At 38.1% G+C, this 22800-nt stretch overlaps 1 protein-coding gene and 1 long non-coding RNA gene across 8 annotated transcripts in view; both read left to right on the top strand.

The window, feature by feature from the left end:
- Nucleotides 1–14886, top strand: part of scn8ab (sodium channel, voltage gated, type VIII, alpha subunit b) — a 55746-nt gene extending 40860 nt beyond the window's left edge. For all 6 annotated transcript variants that reach the window (XM_067587542.1, XM_067587538.1, XM_067587540.1 and 3 more), the window contains 7 exons: nucleotides 4022–4144; nucleotides 6627–6911; nucleotides 7007–7060; nucleotides 7151–7288; nucleotides 7499–7603; nucleotides 7719–7989; nucleotides 9278–14886. In XM_067587542.1, coding sequence (XP_067443643.1) covers nucleotides 4022–4144; nucleotides 6627–6911; nucleotides 7007–7060; nucleotides 7151–7288; nucleotides 7499–7603; nucleotides 7719–7989; nucleotides 9278–10443 — 2142 coding nt within the window. In that variant the 3' untranslated portion in view covers nucleotides 10444–14886. The remainder of the gene's footprint in view (nucleotides 1–4021; nucleotides 4145–6626; nucleotides 6912–7006; nucleotides 7061–7150; nucleotides 7289–7498; nucleotides 7604–7718; nucleotides 7990–9277) is intronic.
- A 3903-nt stretch (nucleotides 14887–18789) lies between these two features.
- The window catches only part of LOC137181680 (uncharacterized), a 31185-nt gene continuing 27174 nt past the window's right edge, over nucleotides 18790–22800 (top strand). For both annotated transcript variants that reach the window (XR_010928170.1, XR_010928171.1), the window contains exons 1-3: nucleotides 18790–19019; nucleotides 19172–19256; nucleotides 20151–20255. This is a non-coding gene — a long non-coding RNA (uncharacterized lncRNA). The remainder of the gene's footprint in view (nucleotides 19020–19171; nucleotides 19257–20150; nucleotides 20256–22800) is intronic.

Here is a 22800-nt window from a genome sequence, read left to right on the forward strand (position 1 = left end):
TTCACAGGCAGTAAAATGCTGCAACTTTATATGTTGCTGTTAAAAAAGGGGGGTTTAACATCACCATGGATTCAGCATGATGTAGAAACACAAGGGTTCACAGAAGCTCAGACAGTAAAGTGGATGTATAACGTGATACTAATAAACTGATAAGAGGGCTATGTTTTTTTTGTTAGTGCTTAAATCAGTGTCATGGACATTATCAGGGAGCCACTAGAAACTTTGGGCCCCCTGTCAGCAGCACAACAGCAGCCCTGATACAGTAAATATCTATAAATACTGGCATGTTTCAGAGCTTCTTTGTAGCTCTGGGCTGCTGAGTCATTCAGTGTTTTCCCACTTGACAATTACTATTTCTCACAAATGGTTTGCCCTCTTCTGTCATTGTGCGTGATAAGTTTCTCACCTGAATTCATCACTGTCTGTATTTGACAATATACATTACATGGTATGAAGTGAGGCTTCCTTAAGGTACAACCAGATTGAACATGGCAATCTAGACAGAGCTGCTGCCTCGCATTTTTTTTTGTGATTGCACGTGTAAAGCCCAATGGAATAACAGGTAGCCAGGAAATAAAGGGGACTAAGGTCTAATAAATGACCTGTGACCTGGAAGGGGTGAAGAATCATGGTGCATTAACCAATCACGTGTGACGTTTGTTAAATACAGCTTAGTATACATTAGTGACATAAAACTCACTTCAGACTTAGCTTCTGTGCTGTTTTGTGTCATTTTTTAAACTAAACTGTAACAACTACAGTAACAAGTATTAAACTGCATTTGATTTGACAGTATGATTGATCTCCACAAGTGGAGAGTGTCAGTGGCGTCTGGCAGTATCACTGTGTTGTGTCTGGCTGTACCCTTCATGTGATGTATTTCCTGTTGAAACAAGAGGTTGAGGTGATACATAAAACAGCATTAAGATGCTGTTAACCTAACCTAAGAGGATATCAATTAAGAAGAGAGAGGCAGTTCTAATTGATAGGCACAAGGGCAGGATTTTATGTTCACACCTACTAGTGCAAGATGAAAAATATTCACTGCTTTTGACTGCTTTTTCCTGGAAGTTAGAGTCCTCGTCTTATGGTGTCCATAAATGATGATGTCATACAATGAAGAGGAATAGGGCCATAGAAAAAATATTTAATTGATTTATCTCAGAAAAGGAAATCTTGCAGCATCAGAAATGATTGACTATTGAGTATGCAGCATAGTCCGCTATATTGTAGTTTGTCTAAATTCCCAAGTGAAAATGATTGTATCCAACTATATAGTGGACTCAAATTATGCCACCATGCAGAAAGTACAAAGTAGTGAATAGGCAATGACCATTAACCAAGTACTATTTACTCTCATGCACTGTGCATGACAAATGTCAATGACAAGAAAAATGTCTGATTTTTTACATAGAATTTCCCATATACAGTTTTAATGATTACTGAACAATTTCAAACACAGCCCCTGACTTTCTTCCTAGAATTGTTTTTGATCAGAATATTGAAATTAATCTGAGAATTTCTTGTTGTCCTAATCCTCTTCAATATTTTTCACATACATGTATTTGATGATGTGCTATATGTTGTGAGTCACGTATTGGTTGGCAAGTCATCCATTATCCCTTGACTGCTAATTTTCCACTGTCCTTGACTTAGCTGCAAGTCTGTCCATGATTCAGTATTAACATCCTTATAATGTGACGATGCCACGTTATGTCACATAATAAAGATGCACTAATGTTTGTTCTGTTCCTGTCGGTTTTCTGAACTTGTCTTTGGGTCTATCCCAATACCCACACTTGCGATATGTCGGACTAGTCAAGAGTCTTAGGCACTTGACCATAGTGGCTTAAACATTTAAATGAACAACATACTGAAGATTTTTCAATTTTTAGAGCCTCAGTAAGGCTAAAAAATAAAGTTTGTCCTGTCGAGGCACTGTAGAAAAAGTCATGGGGTCTTTAAAATTAAAAAGGTTTCGTCCCAACATGCATGTGTACAAAAACTTTCATGAAAATCCAGCAATTAGACTGTGAAATTTCTCATGAGTTGTTGACATTGTGGCCTGATACCTCCAAAATGGAAATGGTTTATCCTTTGGGGAGTGTGAATGTGCCCAGTAAATCACAGAGTCTACCCAATAGAGTTCTGTATTTGTTGAGAACAAATGACAACATTGGCTTGCTAGAAGCACCAGAGGAACAAAAACATCTGAATTAATCCTCAGGGGACCATGAATATGCAGTGCAAACCTTCATGCCAATCTGGCCATTAGTTTTCCAGATAACTTTCATGGACCATAGTTACTTTATAATTGTCAAGGGTGAATTTTCACCAGATGGTGCTGCTACACTAAACGTCAGGGGCTTTAACAAAAATCATCAGGATTTATCCTCTGGGGACTGTGCATACCAATTGATACTAAAATTCAGGGCAGTCTTTGCCAGTAGAAGGTGTCAAGATATCTTGTTCTGGATCTAGGTGTCCAACGGACAGAGGAACCGACTAAATGACGATGCTATTCTTAGGGCCTGCCACTAACAGGGCCAAAATGTATGTGCAAGTGTGTGTGTTTGTCACTGTGTCATCAGTAGTGGTTTAACCCGCTGATTGGCCTGTCCTGGCATAATGAACCACATCCTTGAGAGTAATTTGATGCTATTTACTAAATATATGCACACCTGTGTATATATGTATACCTAAAAGGTTTGGACAGAACATACAGATGACAAATATAATGCAGTTCAATGCAATAGCAAGGTTGAGTTGTGTAGAGCTATTTATCCAACTCTATGGCAATTCCTTAGATTTTAGTCTTTTGGTCTTGTATTGGATTTCATTATATTGTAAGATGTGTCTGTTCATTTGTCCACCTGCTGTATATGAAAAAGTAATATTGGCCAATATATTGTCATATCTGTATTGGCCCAAAAAAGTCAAGTAGTCACTCTAAATGCCACTCAATGAAGTGAGAAATCATATGATATAAAATAATGAACTTTTTATCAGTGTGGTTTGGCTTCTCTCTTCTGAAACAGAAATTAAGACAGTTATCTTACTGCCCCCATTAACAGTCAGAAGGTGGATATAGCTGATGATAGAGACAGAAGAGTTAAGTTCTCCAGATTATGTGGTGGGATCCAGTGCTTGTCAAACCACTTACTGATTCTCCAAGAGTAAAATATACAGAAATCTCAATATATCCTAAAGGGGCTCATGTGTTGTGAAGATAACTTCTCCTGACTTTAAATTCTGCAAATATCTACCCTAATATTGACCTGCCCTCTCTCTCACAGCAGGTGCCTATAACTCTGCCTCTCTTTAAGTTAAGAGAGACATTGTGCAGCTGTCGAGAGGGACTGAGGGTCGGTGTTTGAGGGTCCAGGGTAAGGTTTGTGTGCTGTGTTGGGACTCCTACTTTCACAGGTTATCCTCTCTCTTCTAACCCTTGAAAGTTGTCCTCAACCTTCTGTGTTTTCTCTCCCCTCTTTAAGTAAGATGCTCTCTGGTGTGGAAACTGTACTGTTCTGTACTGTGTACTGTGTATATTATTGTGTCACATTGATTTAGTGTTTGTGAATACATCTCTCCTCTAATTTTTTCCCTTTGTTTGACTCTTTATCTTCTCTCCCTCTCACTGTGTCAACCACAAGTTTCTTTCCAGGTGTGCTCACTGTGCTGTTAAGCTGGTTTTCACGCTAGACTGGCTTGCCAAACTAAACCAAACGCAAACATAAGCAAACAAACACATAACAAAAAAGAAAAAAAAATGAAAATTTGGGTCATGTACAATTTATTGACCTTTGTATATTGTGTTAACCCCTGTTTAACCCTATGTTATATAGATACATATACTTACACATATAGAAACTATATATGTATTTATATATATCTGTATATAACCAGCCATCCTTACAGTATATGTAGGGTCCACCTTTCTCTCTATATCCCCTCTAACTATGTGGGTCCTCTCTTCCTTTGCCTCTGTCTTTCCCCTCTCCCTCTGTCCCTATCTGTGTAGGTGTCTATAGTCAGCCTTATAGCTAATGCGTTGGGCTACTCCGATCTAGGCCCGATTAAATCACTCAGGACACTAAGGGCCTTGAGACCCCTCAGGGCCCTGTCACGTTTTGAAGGGATGAGGGTAAGACCTAAGATACCAGGCAGCTGGTCCTTCTGCATGCTGATTAAATAAAAGCATCAACGCATGCTAGAGATGGAAATATAGAAAATTGAAAAAAAGTTTCTAAAGGGGAATTTTTTTAAGTAACCCCTTTTATCAATAAGAAGCTTTTTGCATGGATTCAGATCATCTCAGATGGTCACAGTACATCTGATTTGATTTATCATATTTCATTTCATATATTATAAATTTAGTGCTATGTTAAGGCATTTTGCAATGATTTATCCTTTAAAATATTTAAAAAAAAAAAAATCTTAATAATCTATCCGATGCATTATGAAAGACTAGACCATAGGGATTTTGAACTGAATGATGCAACACATTATAATAACAACTCAGCTCTGACGTATTCAGTACCAGCTGAGAAAACAACTAGAGGTTGGTATGAACCATTACACAAAACCTGTTCAAACTGAACCACAGGACAGGGTTAATATGGGCTCAAGTTAAGCAATCTGAGCAAGCAAACCGATACCTTTTAAAGTGCTACAGAGCCCCCCAGTTGTCATATAAAAGACAAATTAATATGGACATCTGTGCACATGGTCAATTAAACTGTGTCTGCATATTTATTTAACATTTTTTCAGACTGCAGGCACTTGATTAATCTGTCCTTAACTGTGTGTACAGTTTCCTTGTGAATAATTTTGATACCATGTGACCCCTGGAGGGCTCTGTATCAAGCTTTGCCTAAGAAAACCATATTTTCTTTCTACAATGGTAATTGGGTTCTTCTGATCATTAATTTAATGTGTGATGGGTTTGATCAGCCTCTGGTTGTTGCTGGGCAGAAGAAAAGATCTGGTCAGTGTCTAGGCTCAGCATCTTCTGACTGTCGCTCTGCCTCAAATGTCCTGTTATCTGATCTTATCACAGTTTGGCTTTGGCATTGTCACACTGGAAGATCAACAAACTTCTGGTTGCATACCCCCCTCCCCCGCCATCCTTGCTCACCACTCCTCAGTGAATTTCATTACCATGATTTTTGTGATTACCATTTTGCAGTAATTATATTAGCGGATCATATGGATGCATTGTCTCTTTAAGATAATATTTGGCAAAACACTGGAATGATAAGAAAACTTAGACAGTTTTTGATTTGATGTTTGCCTGTATAGTTTTGGTTTATAATTTGGCTTTCTGTTACCATGGCACCTCTGTATGGAAATGCACATTCATATAGTCTCCTCCTTAAGCTAAAAGCTTTATCTCCTCCAACATGCCCACACTGCTTTGGTGCAGGATAGTTTATATAAGTCACACTCATATGCCCATTTGGCAATGACTGTATATAGTGTAACTCTGTAGCAGTTATACACTTATATTGCTAGACACATATTTTGCCCCCCTCATGTATAATAATGGGGTGGACAAAATATTAGGAACACATTTTAATATACTGCACTCCAGTACACCACTATCACCCATTACAACCTCAAAAATAAACAAAAAGTAGAATCATCACCTTTCTGACGATGTCAACAAAAACTAATAAAATGTATAAGCTTCGTTAAAAGTAGAATTTATGCCAGAGCTGTTGTATTGGATTGCATTAGATTGCACAAGTGTTCCTAATAAAATGCTCGTTGAGTGTATATGTTGTGTATGATTCATACAACCATACAATCCTACGTACAATATCTGGGCATCTAGGTAAAGAATAATTGCATTTTGTAGGGGTGTAACAATATATCGTGGCAAAATACATTGCAATACAAAAATGTAATAACATGCATGTGTGGAGCTGAAAATGGTTTGCGATGTAATCAGTTAAAACTGAGTGCCAGAGGGCGCAACTAAATGAATTCATTAACACTGAACTGTCACAGCCGAACTGTCACCTGCTGCATGAAAATGTTTACAAGCATATAGCCTTAAAAATGTCCCTGGCATACTCTAGAAATCTAATGTGAAGATGTTTAAATTGGGATTTGTGCCTAACTGAGGTCGAAAATGTTACCTCCATCAAGACATTTTTATTCTTCAGGTTAATTTTGTGTAAAGATCTGCTCGTCAAAAAGCTGCCTCATTTTTTTTCATTTAGGAGACCTTATTATTCATATTTTACACCAAAATTGATTAAAAAAAAATCTTTAGGAATCGTAATGCCTGGTAGGAATAAAAAAGGAATTCGAGTCACAGTTTGTTTTCATATCAGCTTTGTTAAAAATATCACGAGTGTATCAAACCATGAACTCTGTATTATGTATCATGGCGAAACATGAGCTGACTGTATTGTTACACCCTCTAGTATTTTATTGTATTGGGCTTCATCTTGTGCCAAGAAATCAGATAACACAGCTAGAACCTCTAATGGAGAGAGAGAATGTGCATTTCCATATAGAGTATGTGTGTGTTGATGTTCTTATATGTAAACATCTCCATGCAGCTGGTGTGTGATGGCTCAGTTACAGTGGCTCTGTTTCCTTGCTGTTTTCTTCAGGTTGTGGTGAACGCCTTGGTGGGTGCAATTCCCTCCATCATGAACGTGCTGCTGGTGTGTCTCATCTTCTGGCTTATCTTCAGCATCATGGGTGTCAACCTGTTTGCTGGAAAGTATTACTACTGTTACAATGACACGGCTGAGGACCTCTTCCACCCAGATGAGGTCAACAACAAAACAGAGTGCCTTGCACTCATTAGTGCAAACTTCAGTGAAGTCAGATGGAAAAACGTCAAGATCAATTTTGACAATGTGGGTGCAGGATACCTGGCGCTCCTGCAAGTGGTGAGAAGCCGTTGCTGTCACTTCTCATTTGTTTCTCTCTTCTGATGGAAAGTGTTTAACCTGTTCTCTTACACACTGTGTCTGCCCACTTACAGGCAACATTTAAAGGCTGGATGGACATTATGTATGCAGCAATAGATTCTAGAAAGGTAGGCTCATTGCAGTACCAAACTCTGACTTCCAGGTCAATGTGCAGTAGAGTTTTTTTTATAGGTGTTTTCACTTTTACCACTTTACAGGTGGAGGACCAGCCCCTCTATGAGGACAACTTGTACATGTACATCTACTTTGTCATCTTTATTATCTTCGGCTCGTTCTTCACCCTAAACCTCTTCATCGGTGTCATCATCGATAACTTCAACCAACAAAAGAAAAAGATAAGATTTATTTTCCTCACTTTCACCTTCTGAAAATAAACTTTTTTACAGAGGATTTTAGCTTAGAACCTGAACACTGTAAACAAATTTCAGAAGCTTTGTTGGTTTTTGCATCAATCAAAACGCGGTCAAATTAACCCTTATGTTAAACCACTGGTTAGATCATCTAAATCCCCGCAGATTATAACCAAAGTGTTTTTATCCCATTACTTTGGAGGTCAGGATATTTTCATGACAGAAGAACAGAAGAAATACTACAATGCCATGAAGAAACTAGGATCAAAGAAACCACAGAAACCAATACCCAGGCCACAGGTAAATGTTTTGAATGCCTCATCTTCACCACTAAGCAGGTTTGTAATGGCAGATTTCATTAAATGAATAAAATAACTCTAAATATCCCTTCTTCCATTCTCTCCTTTCTCCTCAGAACTACATCCAGGGCATGGTGTTTGACTTTGTGACGCAGCAGGTGTTCGACATCTCCATCATGATCATGATCTGCCTCAACATGGTCACCATGATGGTGGAGACAGATGATCAATCAAAGGAGACAGAGGAAGTGCTTTACTGGGTCAACTTCATCTTCATTGTGATCTTCACTGGCGAGTTTTTACTGAAGCTCTTTGCGCTGCGTCACTACTATTTCACCAACGGCTGGAACATCTTTGATGTAGTTGTGGTCATCCTTTCAATTGTGGGCAAGTATTCAAAAGTGGTATTTATGCATGGGAAAAGAAGTGGGAAGCAGTTTGATTGGAAATAGCTCAGATAGTGCTTATATACTGTAAATGGGCTTAAGGGCAGAGCAAACAGAGGTGGTTTAAAGGGTCAGTTCAATTAAAAAAACAAACATTTTGTCACTTTTTTTGAGTGGTATGAAGCCATGCAATTGTGTTTTGCTTTTAGGAGATCTGTCTCTCAATTTCTGCTGTTGCTCCTATAGAATAGAGGTGAATGGAAGTGCATTTGTGGTGCTCACAGCTTTACACAATTACATTGGAAAAACTCAACATCTATGGACCTCGAAACAGACAAAGGCTGTAAAAGGTTAAAGTCAAACTGATAATAAGAAAACAAACTGTGTACTAAAACCCCAAACATAGAAAATCTACAGTGTTGAAAAATAAAATGAGGTCGTGACAGATACCAACAGATTGGAGGTTGAGGGAAAAGTAAAAAGCTTTATATATTTAACACTCCATTATAATTAGTAATCAGACAGTGTTATTTGTAGATGTATTCATTTATATTTTTGACTTGTTTACTCCATTACTCTGGATAATCTACAGACTCCTCTCTGAACACTTATGATTGCAACTTCTATATATAGAAAACTAAAACATTCCCTACAAAAATAGTTGACAGTGTGTTCTTTGGTTCACCTGATTTCTTCCTAAATTTGCGCAAAAATATGAATGTGCTGCTCTTACTTGTAAACATCATACTGTAATGTGTATTAAAGATACAATATACAAGTACTGTAGCATGAGAGTTGAAAGCAACCCACTCTACTTGATTTCTCCCTGGGGTCTGGAAGTAACAGAGCTCTTTGATTCGACTAATGCAGGTATTAGGAGCTTGCTGGCCTGTGAGTTAGTCATAACAACATCTCCCAGCAGCTAATGCTAGCTTGGAGTCTTGGTATTAGGGAGTACTTGGCTAGCAGTGAGTTTTATATATTGATTAAAAGCTGTGAGCTCCCACCCCTGACTTCGGCCTTCTCTGATTGGTTAGAAAGTCGAGGCTCACTTAAAAACTTGAGAAGGGAATATCTCTGCTGCCAGGCTGTTCAATGAGCCTGAGTCACAGAGGCCTTTGACAACCCCCTACAGATGCTTTGGAGCATAATTCAACTAAAAAAAATAAGAAAAAAACTTACATACTGTAACTTTAAGTAAGCTAATCAGTAAACAGTGTTTCAGTTATAATGTTCCCTATATCTTAATCAAACATGTTTTGTCTCTTTTTGCTCCCTTTTAACTGCAGGAATGTTTCTGGCTGACCTGATTGAGAAGTACTTTGTGTCACCAACACTCTTCAGGGTGATTCGTCTGGCTCGTATCGGCAGAATCTTGCGTCTCATCAAGGGGGCCAAAGGAATCAGAACTCTGCTGTTTGCCCTGATGATGTCACTTCCTGCCTTGTTCAACATTGGCCTACTACTTTTCCTGGTTATGTTCATTTTCTCTATCTTTGGCATGTCCAACTTTGGCTATGTGAAACACGGGGCTGGAATTGACGACATGTACAACTTTGAGACCTTTGGCAACAGCATGATCATCCTGTTTATGATCACCACGTCAGCTGGCTGGGACGGCCTGTTGCTGCCAATTCTTAACTACCCTCCAGACTGTGACCCCTTATTGGAGAATGCTGGCACCCCCGCCACAGGAGACTGTGGCAACCCTTCTGTGGGCATCTTCTTCTTTGTTATGTACATCATCATTTCTTTCCTAATTGTGGTCAACATGTACATCGCCATCATCCTGGAGAACTTCAGTGTGGCCACAGAGGAGAGTGCCGACCCACTCAGTGAGGATGACTTTGAGACCTTTTATGAGATTTGGGAGAAGTTTGACCCTGATGCCTCCCAGTTCATCACCTATGCCAAGCTTTCTGACTTTGCTGATGCACTTGAACACCCACTCAGAGTCCCCAAGCCAAACACCATTGAACTGATCGCCATGGACATGCCTATGGTGAGTGGTGACCGCATCCACTGCCTGGACATCCTGTTTGCCTTCACCAAGCGTGTGCTGGGCGACAGTGGCGAGTTGGACATGTTGAGGCAACAAATGGAGGAGCGTTTTGTGGCAGCCAATCCCTCTAAGGTCTCTTATGAGCCAATCACCACCACTCTGAGGCGCAAGCAGGAGGATGTGTCAGCCAGAATCATTCAGAGGGCCTACCGCGCCTACCTGGCTAGGCGGGGTTTCGTCTGTAAGCGCAAACCAGCCAATAACAAAGTGGAGAATGGCGGGAACAATCAGGAACAGGAAAAGAAGGAGGGCACTCCCTCAACTGCCTCCCTGCCCTCTTATGACAGTGTAACCAAACCTGACAAGGAGAAACAGGATGACAACAATGAGGGCAAAGGAGGGAGGAAAGAGAAAGGAAGAAACCAAAAAGACATCAGGGAATCTAAATGTTAGAGTGTTGGAATAATATTCACGGTAATAACAATAAAAATTATAATAATGTAACTTCAAGCAAAGCGAGAGGAAACTCACTCACACAGATGTACAGATTATTTCATTTGCAAGTCAGAAAAAAATAATATTCAATAATTTTGTTTACAGACTTCATTCTTATATTGATGCAGAGGGAAGCAGCTTGGTCTGTTACAGCTTGAAGACTCTTGAACTTCAGTCAAACCAAACATAATCAGCATACTGTGTGACATTGTTGTATCTAGACTACTGATCTTAACAAAAGGGAATGAAAAACAGACAAGGAAATGTCTGTGTCTGCTGAAGGGCAGATTGCTCATTTACCACTGGTCTACAGAAAAGACAAGTAACTCTACACCAAGAGGTAGAATGAAAAAACACTAAAGGAATCCAGCGCCTGGGTTCCTATGCAAAGACAACGTTGTGAAGGAAAAAACAAGGATGCTGCTCAATGCTGAAGGATTTGTCCTCTGAAAGCAGCCAATGAGTGGCTGCTGTGTATAGAGGTGCAAAATGACACTCTCACTCGATATGAGCAAACAGAAAGGATGACTGATGAGTGAAAGACACAAATGACAGAGTGTTGGAAGTATCTTTTGTTTAAGCTAGAAATTGTTAATTTGAGCAGCAAAAATGCAAACAGATAAAAAAAAAAAGAAAAAAAAGAACAGTATTCAACATTTTGCCCATGTCACCTAACTCTTGTACTCATTTTATCTTTGTTATACCCACATCAAAACGCTTTTTTTACATGGGCTTTCACACCAATTGGTTAAGGGTCTGTTTATTATGGGGTCAACTCGGGCCAAGGGCTTACATTTACTCAGAAAGATTTCCAAACAAATACATAAATAATTGTGCTTGTTCAATGCATAGAAATGACTTGCATGATGGCATGTTTTGATCAGAAATCTTGCATGAATTATCATAGTCCACAAGACACTAATACTCAGACCACAGCGGTGGCTCGACTGTGAGATCGAGACATTGACAAAATTTGAAAGTGCAGAGTAATTTGTTCAACAAAGATAAGTGATAAGGGGGTTGATAATCTAAAATGGATCCGAATTTTTTATGTCATTACTCAACACATTTCAGATGACTATGTTTGAATTGTTGCCTCTATAGAAAGAAGAATGCAATATGTTGGTAAATAATACCACCACAGTGGACCACGGGTGAAAACCAAACGTTTATTTGCTGCTCTGGAGATTTTGAGTGTGTAAGATGCGAAAAACGGATGTCTGTGTGTATCATGGGACTGAAATGTTTGTTAATTTGGACTTTCAAGGGAATACTTTGAATCTAAAAAGCTTCTATATATAATTTATATGCACCTATGTAATGTTCCATACCATCTGCCTTTAGTTTTGTGTGAGCGGGCATTTTGGGAGTCCTACTGTCGGTTCTAAGTGGTTGGTGGGGATTTCACAGGTATGGCAAACTCCTTTCTATTTCTGATGTTTCTCTAAGAGTGGTTAGACCTTTCTGAAAGAGCTGAGAAGAGTTTTATTGGTTCAGTTTACATCATTTGATGACATCCAGCTTATTTATGTGTGTGTATTATTTTCTTTTTTGTTTGTTTTCTTCACTGATGTAAATTTCATGTTTTAGCTAGCGATGAGTCTTATTTTATAAGCCACATCTAAGCTGATGTCGAGGGAGATGGTCTTGTGCTGGGATATAATTGTCGGGTGTAAGTGGTATCCTATTTTAATGAGAAACAGAAAATGATGAATGGATGATGAGAACATTGTGTGTGGAGAAGCCAAAGAGATCTGCCTTGTTATCCCTTGTTGCCCTTTGTCCATGGAGTGGGATTGGGTGAAGTATGCCCTGCCCATTCTGTTTTTTCGCTGTCATTACTCGACAGAGAGACCCTAGAAATGTATGCAATGCTTGAAAAATTCATCCCTTTTTCTCAGGAGATATTATAGATGTACTATTATGAGCTCTGCAACAAAATGCAAGTGAATGTGATGGGAGTATTTATGAAATCATGTTTTACTCTTTTCTGTTTTAATGCCATGTTGATGGACAATGATCTCGGCCGGCTGCTTTAACCCGGCAGCCGCCCGGTCAGGGGCCAGTTTAGAGCTTCCTGCTCATGATGCTTAGAATTATAGGGCTAGAAGCATCTCAGTGAAATAGCAACATTTCGCTTGCTTTTAATGGCGGCATTTTTATTGATAGTGGATTACATTTGTGGTTAAGTCATTATGGACTGTAGTCTGGTCTCAATTAATTTCACGAAACAAAATAATAATATTCACCCCGATAGCAGTCACAGATACAGGAAACACTGTGAGGAGATGTCATGAGAGTGAATTGGGATATGTTGGTTTGAGCAGCACATTAGATTCTTTAAGAAGCAGAAGTGGCATGCTCAGTGGACAGGCCCCCAGATTTCAGTATTTAACAACGACACGTGCTCTGAGCCTCTCATTCGCCATTTTTCTCCATATTGCTCTCCTGCATAACAAATACCAAATAATCAACAGAGCACTGGATGCATTCTTATGGTACTGTGAGCCTAAGCACCACACTAGAGCTTTTGCACTTCCTGTTGTGCAGTGATGTCACTTCCTGTTTATGAATAACTCCCTCATCCGTTCTCGAGTTCTATGGTCCAGTTGCTGCATGAGATCTCCAAAATCAGTGTGGGTGTTAACTTGAACCAAATAAAACTCTGAATGATAAGCATAAAAGCTACTGCCGTCCATTTTCTCCAAGGTCACCCTGGATATACAGATATGTATTACAGAAAGAAACCTGAAAAAATAGACACACATACATCCATTCGGAAAAAAAAAAAGAAAAAAAAAAAAAAAACACAGTTCAGGCTATGTTCTATACGGCACAAACTGCAAAAAGCTAAGAATGGACTTTTTAAGAAACTATAAATAATGTAATATATTATTTTATTTTAACGGCATGTGTAGTTTTTTGTAAATACAGGATTACTTAAAAAACTACAGCTATTAATCTAACACTAAATATTAATAACCATAAATAGAATGGCTTCCAGCTGACACCCCTTGTCACACTTGTTAGGCTGTGACACATTTGTTAGATGGAGTAGATTTTTTGAGTCACTTTTCATAAAAAAAGAGGGGAGTAAGCTAAAAGAATCTATATTAAAAAGCAGAAATTGTATTTAAAAACTGTATAAATCAATACATACATATACGGAGCTATATTACATATATATTATATATATATTCTACCACACATATATATATAGTATATATACATTAGAACAATGTCTGTAACTCAACTCTCCTGTCCACTCCTTGCATTGAGGTGAAACCAGAACCACAGAGTGTAAACTGATCATGCTTCTTTCTTTGTGTGGTATGTTCAGAGAATAACCAAAACTCTGGCCTGCCCAGGACTTCTGCATACTGGGTACCAGCGTACAATGCATGGTGTTGTACTGGCTGCTTGCTGAGAATTGTGGAGCCTGCCTTGGTGAGAGGATTGCACTACCAGCATACCCTTTTGTACATGTGTGAAGATGTCTTGCCCCTCGTTTCCTATATTGTGCACACAAAGATACACTGACACACACACACACCTGCACTTGCACACACTTACACACTCACACACAAACACACTCATAGCCTTTTGCAGGCAACTGCTGGTTAACCAGTGTGCCCCAGTATGAGCCACAGCTCACTTTGTGTGACAAATTTTTGCTTGTTTCAGCTCTAACCCTCTTTCATGTTTCCCCCCTTAACACACTGCTGCAGTTTGGAGTTGATCTTTTAATTTTGCTGTCACTTTCAATATGATATACCGTATCTAATGATTTAAGGGTTAGTTGTCTTAGCTGTCTGTGTGTTTGTTTATGGTGCAATATCTCTTAACGGCACGTGCCTTTTTAGCTTCCTATTTAGTCTGTCAATAAAATCAGCAATGAGGATCTCAAAACCCATGGGAGTGAATCAAAACGGAGCACGATAGAAATGATGTACTGAGTTCAAAATTAACTTGTAAACTGAAAACTCACCACCTAGATTAGACTGTCTGGACTAACATCTTGTAGAGTCATGTAGTACAAGTGCTCTCTCTGTGTGTTCTGTTTACTGGCTCTCGGGCTAGTAAGAGAACAGCTTGCCTTCTGTTTTACACTTCTGTTCATTTCCAAATGTTGGTTTACCAATCGGTATATGAGGCCATTCTTTTGTAGCATGACTGAGATAATTTTCTTTTCTTTGCTGAAAATAGGCTAACTGAAAAAAAAAACAAAACAAAACAAAAAAAAAACAACCTTTTGACTGTCATTATCTCTTGCCACTAATACAGTCAGAGAGAGGACGTGTGTTGCACAACCACATGGGACAATTAAATGAGAATCAAGTGAAAGAATGTTTTTATTTGAGCACGAATCTATTTCCAAACAATAAAGCAGCCTTCCAGTTACACCTCTGGCTGGTGTCGTTTTTGGGTGAAACACGAGTGACTCTCACATTATCATGCAGATTATGCTCCACCATGTCTGACAATGGAGGGTTCAGATGCTGTTTAAACACCTCATTTACTGTGACAACTGTGAGAATTTTAATTGTTCAACGTTTTAAAGTGATATGGTACACTTTGGACACTATGGGATTGTGTGTGTATTTTTCACTGAAATTGCTTGCACAAGTTGCAGAAACATGGCTGAGAAAATGTTTAAAATCCACAGAAAAACTGCACTATTTAGGCTTTGGAATAACAACATAATATACTTATGAAATTCCTAAATTACATTGTTTTTGTTCATGTTTTAATAATACTTGAATAAGATTATTATGTGAGTTGATGTGCTTGGGTGTGTCATGGTGCAACAGCCCTGAGATGACTTTAAAAGCAGGTGTGTGTGCATGCATGTGTGTGTTTCTTTCCTTCCTTCCTCCCTCCTCCTTTGTGTGTGTGTGTGTGTGTGTAAGGTGGCGCACTGAGTGAGGGAAGGGGGGGTGTAAGCACAGACAGCACTGCAGTGCAGATAGATGAATGCAGTGGCCTGGGCTGAGTCAGCAGCATGTTCCCAATAGGCTCAGACTGTACAGTGCACTGTATAGCACCTCCTTACCCAAAGCAAGCAGAGGAAGAGCGAGCTACAGCAAGAAGATGAAAAGTAAAAGAGAACAATGAACACAGGCACACACAGTAAAAAGCCTGTCTGTTGCTATGGATTTCTCCTTCACCTCCTACCTGCAGTGCTGCATGTCTTTGGACTGCATCACTTATTTTGTGCAGTTTGATGCTGTATTTTACAGTATCCTCACACTGGCTTACTGAATAACAAATGATAGTATTTTACTATTATGATGATAAAATATTGATACATGCAACTGTTAATAATTGGTGTGTTAAAAATGTAATTCTTGAATGTTAAAGAAACATGTTTTTTTAATCATTTAAAGGACAATATTGGTAGGGATTCTTGATTTCTGTGTGGCCCTGTAACATTTTGTTTCTCCTTGCATCCATCTGAATTGCAGGACTTCGTTGCAGAGGTGGGACGTGGATTAAGTAGGACACTGGTGTGATCTGTCGGGCTGTTCGGGGTGGGAGCAGGTTTGTGTGAAGGGGAGAGGGAGACTGAGGGAAAAGGAAGTGTATGCGTGTAAGGCAGACAGCGAGGAAGAGATTGGATGTCTCTAAGGTATCAATGACATGTAATACTGCAAAACTGCTCAAATATCTGAGTGAGGTAGTGTTTTTTCTATTTCTGTGTCACGTATGTTTCAGCATACAGAAGAAGGGGTGGAAAGACAGAGGATGCATATATCAAATATACTGTATCTACAGCAGGTAGACTGACCCACATACTAAAAATGCCCCACTACCTCTCTTAGGTTGTTTTTCTTTTTCATTCCTGTCCGCTAAGAATGTCTATACAAATCACAGATGTTAAGTACTGTGTTTATTAACCTCTCCAACAGATTCTGGAGAAGTGCCTCAGATGGGCAGTCTTACAGCTATCTACCTCCCTCTAGTGGGACCTGAGGTGAATGACTCAAGACAACTGTGCCAATTCATGGGGTTAAAGGGATAGTTCATATTTGTTGACATGAGGTAGTGTGAGTTACCCACTGATGTGGTTGTGTTATCACATATGGACTTTAGCCCTCAGTCAGTTAATCCTGTGGTCTCAGCAAACCAGCAACTTGTCAGACAGAAATGAACAGTAAATGTGGCCAATCACGGTCAGCCGTGATGGCCCCTTGACATCCAATGTTTTTTTTACGGGTGAGCTTTTGGAGATTTAACTGAAATCACATTAACTATCCCTTTTTGCAGTCAAAATTAATATCAGTTGTTTAAAAAAAGGTGTTATTATTATCTAGTGTAGTTTATATCATTAAAAAGAAGGAAAAAAGGTATTTTGGAAAATATCAGAAATGGTAGACTGAGCTTCAGCAGGGGAGCAAGAGGAAGAAGTAAACAAACTTCCCTGATAGTTTACAAGCCAGGGACAGACAGTGTGTTGTTAGCACTAGTATTGAAGAGTACACATAGTGATATTCAACCCGGTCTCACATCATAATATGCAATAGCGACGTTACTCCACAATGCAAAACGTATTAGTTTCACAATAACGGCTCTAAAACGGCTCTTGGTTTTTTTGGCCTATTCTTTTTTACTGGCCTGCGTCCATATCACATGACTGTCAAGTTTCTGTCTGCGAGAGCTCTTGACCTCAGCTATCATGTGAGTATAGTCAACCACTGAGGGCGCTGTCAAATATGGGTACAACATGGATAAAATTAATTTTCAACTATTTAACAATTAGATATTTAATATCTGAACCTCTGAACCAAAACCTAAAGTCCTCAGTGTATTTTCGATTCAGTATTTACATTTATTTCTAATTACACTGCACAAGATCTAGATGTTTGTTTATTTCAGATATCACTTTATTTCTCAGAATCAAAGCAGAAATAATTAAAACTGATGGCCTTAACATTTACTTATTGTATTATTGAGTTATTAAGGACACTTTCTTGTTTTTGTGTTGATGTTGTTCAAGATATCATTAAAAAAAATCTATGTTTTTTTATTGAAAGAACATCATCAAACAGTTACATAAAATAGCGTAACACAAGCATAATAGCTTAGATAACTACACAATGCAAAGACAATGATTCAAACATATAAGCTACATGGTTTAAGCGATAGAAGCGTCCATAGCAACCACCATAGCAGTATGAAAACATGTTCTCCATCTAGGGAGAACTGACGGTAGTCTTATGAATCAATGAAAAGATAGGGGGCCTTTCATGAAACCAAAAAATATACACTGTAAATGCTTCCCTTTGGTTTGTGATTTTTTTCTCAAAGGAGAACACAGGGTGTGCGATTTACAGAGAATGCATTTTCATTTCTGTTGGACTTAATTAATTTAAGGTATGTACGCTGAAAAATGTTATTCCAACTAATGGTTCTCTACTCCTGTGTCCCTTTGAGATACTGTCTTGTATTGTGCTTCACCGACATGGATACCTCATGATATTTAAGTCCCCCTCCTCTCAAAAATGTTTTTCTTCTTGTTGAATGTTTTCACATTCATCTGCTGAAAGTACAAAGTTTCTCTGTGCTCACTGAAAATCTGATTTTAAGGGCCTACAACCTTGATTTGTGACATCACAAGGAGTTTGGAAGCCAATCATGGACCAATATTCAATTTACACAAGTGTGATGTGGAAACCTGAACCCTCAAGCGCACAAACATTGAGAATGGACTTAATACTGAAATACAAGACCTCTTGTGTCCAGCAGTAAAGCTTTTAAATGAATAAAATAAGCATATTCATAGATTCTGGATTTTTTAATGAGGAGATGCCATTTTAAGGATTTTAATGTGGTAATTATACTTTTTTTGTGGGAAAAGCATTTCAGACACACATTATTGTTCCAAGCAGAGTATTTTTATATGTAATTACACATGTCTGGAGGGGATCTTTAAGCATACGTTATCTCTCCTAAAAACCTTTTTAACATGGACACACACACACACACACACACACACATAAAAAAAAACAACCCATAAATCTTGGGAAGTTAGTGTTAGTTTTACTTAAATTCAACTTTTTTTCCTTATATTTTCAGTTCCAAGGCAGGTTTTTGTAGCCTTTCTACTTGCCTCCTACCAAACATTATGCACACAATAAATCATTTGATATTATAATGATATATAATATTATCTTTTAAATTACTTCATTGAAAATAACCTTATAGGCTACTTCTTTACCAAATTTTAATTTTCCTTTACAACCTGAATGTTAAGGTGGCCCTTTTTTAATTGTTTAGCCTGTAAGACCTACCAGAGGGCTAAAAAACCCACCTTAATATTCGTTAACTTCCAAGCTAGCATCAAAAAACGTTCAGGCTGCTGCTACCTGTTCAGGTTTCAGTTAGAGGGTCTAATGAGGCTTATTTAACAGTAATTATTAAAACAATTAGTCTACCTTTAAATGGATTTAAGTCGGATTTCTTTACCTTTCACTGACAGCTCACCTGGTGGTCAGTTTCAAATTCGCGGGCCTCCACCGTCTCCCAGTCATCAGGTACCCGATGTGACTGAACCAAATACTGGACTGGAATTGTTTGAATTGACTATGTCAAATGGTGACTACTTCTTGTGGTAAAAATGTGTGATTACTGAATGATGTATTTATTGCTACATAGCAAATTATTGACAAAAATGTGGTTGTTACAGCAGGTCCCTCCAGTTCAGACCATGGAGTCCCGAGGTCGCCCCTGGTGTTAAGCTTCAGGGAACATGCAGAGCTCCCCTCTCTGCAGTGAGTCCGTCTGCTACACCTGCACACTTCATTTTAACACTATTGTCTGGCGTGTTTGCCTACAAAGCTGCAGATAGAGCTCCGTATAGCGTAATAGCTGCCTAGAAATGAGTAAATTATGAATTACTAAGAGTAACTTAATGATTTAATGGTGAAGTATTGGTCACACAAGAAGGCGTGGTGGAAAATAGGCCTAAATACTGCAGGACTACTCAAGGACTGTAGTAGAGTGTACAATATTGAGGTTCATGTACTTTTATGCCTCTGTAATACCTTTATTCAACCAAATTTCAGAGGGTAATATTGTTCTTTTCACATCACTACATTTGGCAGTTACTTAAGATAGGAACAAAACATATGAAATGTCACGTATCATTAAATTAAACTAAAAAATTAGTGGTAATACCCAATTAGAGCTGAAACAATTAATTGATTGTCATAAAATTGATCTCAGTTATTTTGATAATTGTTTCAGTTATTTCTCCAGTAAAGATTTCACTGTCAAATGTGACTATTTGATGCTTTTGTTTGTCATATATGAACAAAAAGAATGTTTTGTTCATATAGGACATGAAATTTCACTTTTAATGACATTTTATAGACCAAAAGATGATTAAATAATGGAGAAAATAATCAGCAGATTAATCAATAACAAAAGTAATCGTTAGTTGCAGCCATATACCCAACAAAGTAATACATACACACTCTGTCTGCATATGACTATTTTTACTTTTGATATTCTAATTTTGCTGATAATAATTTAATACTTTTACTTGAGTAAAATTGCTGACTTTTACTGGTTACAGAAGCTATACATCTTTCACCACAATAAGTTTGTCTATATTTAACTGAAGAAGACAAGATAAAAAATGTGCCAAATTGTGCCATTTTCAGACTTTGCGGTACCATCCACCCCAGTCCAGGACACACTGAAGTTTCCCATTGGCCAGAGGGACAAGCTCTCCAGACCAGCTAGCAACAGTACAGTATCTCCACTGGGTAAGATCCTGAAACATCAGAGTGACACTCTGGGCTTAATCAATGAACATTCAGCCCATTCAGGTTTAGGAACAGTATATTTAGTAGCTACCAATTGTGTTATGCCTTTTTGTCCCTATACTTTTTTGTACAAACACAGTACAAACTGTGCCTACCTTTGGAGAGCAAGAACCTTATAAAAGTGGACCTAAACCCAGAAAACTGAAAAAACAAAAACTGAGCCTGGAAGCCTACAAGATTTAAGTTTCCCTGCAGTCATGTTTTGTTAATTTGCGTTTAATTTGCTATAACAACATCAGTGCTGACAAACAAAATGTATTTATACTCTATCAGAAGGTCCATGATAAATGCTAATGCATTCCTGTTTATTTCTGTTTTCATTATATTTTATAACTAACTTTATAATACTGTTTTTATTAGTTGTCCATCATTACACATCTTAATTCTCACAGTTATTCATTGTCATGAACACCTGAGGTAATTCATAATAATACCCTGTAGGTGTCACTGTTATATTTGTTATCTCACATTGCTGCAGCTGCTGCAGTGGGACTTTAACTTGTGGATTGGAGAAGAAATTGTTACGATTGTTAGAGAGACAGAGACACAGCACTTTGGCAAAGGACCATATGCATCTCACAGGTTAAAAAATACATTAACATTAAAAAGATCAAACCAACTGAGCTGATTGCTGATAAAGAGAACTGAACCTGGATCTGAGAGGCTGCTGATATGAGGTTAATAGATGGTAATAGAGGCTTAGTGAAAGTTTTATATGAAGATGGCTGGTTAAATGCTTGCTGTCATGAATACTGTGTGGTTTGAGGTTTGTTTAAGATGCAGAGACTTTAGGAGGGTGATGAGGATTATAGTTAAAGACAAGTTTTATGTAAAACCGTTTTGGGTGAAGAGGGTTTTGCTGTGAAATGCCTTGATGTTGCAGCAGGGTTAGAGTCACTGTGGATGAAAGGACAAAAGTTTTAGACATCTGTCACACGCCACCGCATGCCCTCTGCCCTCCAGACAATACAGCTCTGGATAGGGGGGTGTCCAGTGGAAGAGGGTCAGGATCCACTCCTCTCTTCCTGTCTTTTTATCCAACACTCTCTTGAGCCCCTTATGAGGTCTTTACACAACACAAATCGACCTGTTGTTCCTTACCAATTTTACAACTTGGATTAAAAAAATTGAATTTACCAAAATTACAGTTTATTCACAAGAGGAATAAAGATATGGATAACACTTTACTTTACTGGTCTCTTATTACTGAGGGCTGGTATTCAAGTTAGTTGAGTTTAAAAGCAGTTGTTCATTTCCAGAGTATTTTCCACCCAAATAAAAATGTAGAATCATTCATGTATTGTATTTAACTTTACTCTTCTTATATATTGAATTGTATTCTTGTCTTTAGACAACTTGTACATTTTTGCATGTTTAGCCAACCTGCTGTGCACTGAGTAAAAGACTCTAGGTTAATTAATTGGAAGTGGGACAGTTCTACATAAAAAGTGCCACATTACGTGTTTTTTTCCCCAGGAAACTTCTAGAAAATTATTAGGAATTTTTCATGAATATATGGACAGGTAAAATAAAGTATTGCCAAGATTTTAAATTAGCCATCAAAAACCATATCTCAAGATTATCACTGGTTGAGTGGAGCAGAGCGAATAGACATTGTGGAGCATAGTCCAACTAGAAACAAAATAAGATCTCTGTCTACAGGAAATATGGAGTGTGGCAAACAGTTTTATCAGTGTCCAGTTGATGTTATAATATTGGGTAGGGCAGAGAGAAGAGCTGTATTTATATTCATTTAATTTTTGTCAAGTACCCTGCAGACATATCTTGCTTCGATATGAAATTGGACTTGATCAGTATATTTGTAAGGATAAAACACCAGCGGTTCTCATCATGTTACATTTTAGTGAAAGATAGCAACACTCAAACCTCAAACATTTTTGAATTCCACAGACAAAAAGACAAAGTCAGATTTTTTTGGTATGATATCTTCATTTCCATGACACAACAGTCTTTAGTGAGGTAGACTATAACAGGTCAAGAATTAGAAACATTGCTCCTTAACTGGCATGTGAAATTACATGAAATAAATATTTCCATGTACAATGTCTTCAAAATGAGGTAGAAATGGTTACAGAGAATGTACAAGATACAACAAAAGTACAATTGAATTACAAAGATAACACTGAAATCCAATTTTCTATCTGCTGGACAAATTCAGTTCCACTTAACTTCAATGAATCAGAGTAACACCAAGAGACAGCAAATACTGTAGACTGTGTGTAGATCAGTACAGAGCACATTCTTTGTGTGACATTGAAGAGCATTCAATTTATGTAGCTAAGCGCTTAAATACTTTTAAAATCTGGGGGTAAGAATACATTATTATTTTCTTAACACCTTTTTAATTATCTGTATTTTTTCTTCAGTATAATTTGAAGCTAATTTTTGCGTGATTAGGATATTTTTTTCCACACTCAACCACAATCTGAGTAAGTTTAATTTTATGAATGTGCTTACTTTTCCA

The sequence above is a fragment of the Thunnus thynnus genome, chromosome 4, assembly GCF_963924715.1.
Source record: "Thunnus thynnus chromosome 4, fThuThy2.1, whole genome shotgun sequence".
Taxonomy (NCBI): domain Eukaryota; kingdom Metazoa; phylum Chordata; class Actinopteri; order Scombriformes; family Scombridae; genus Thunnus; species Thunnus thynnus.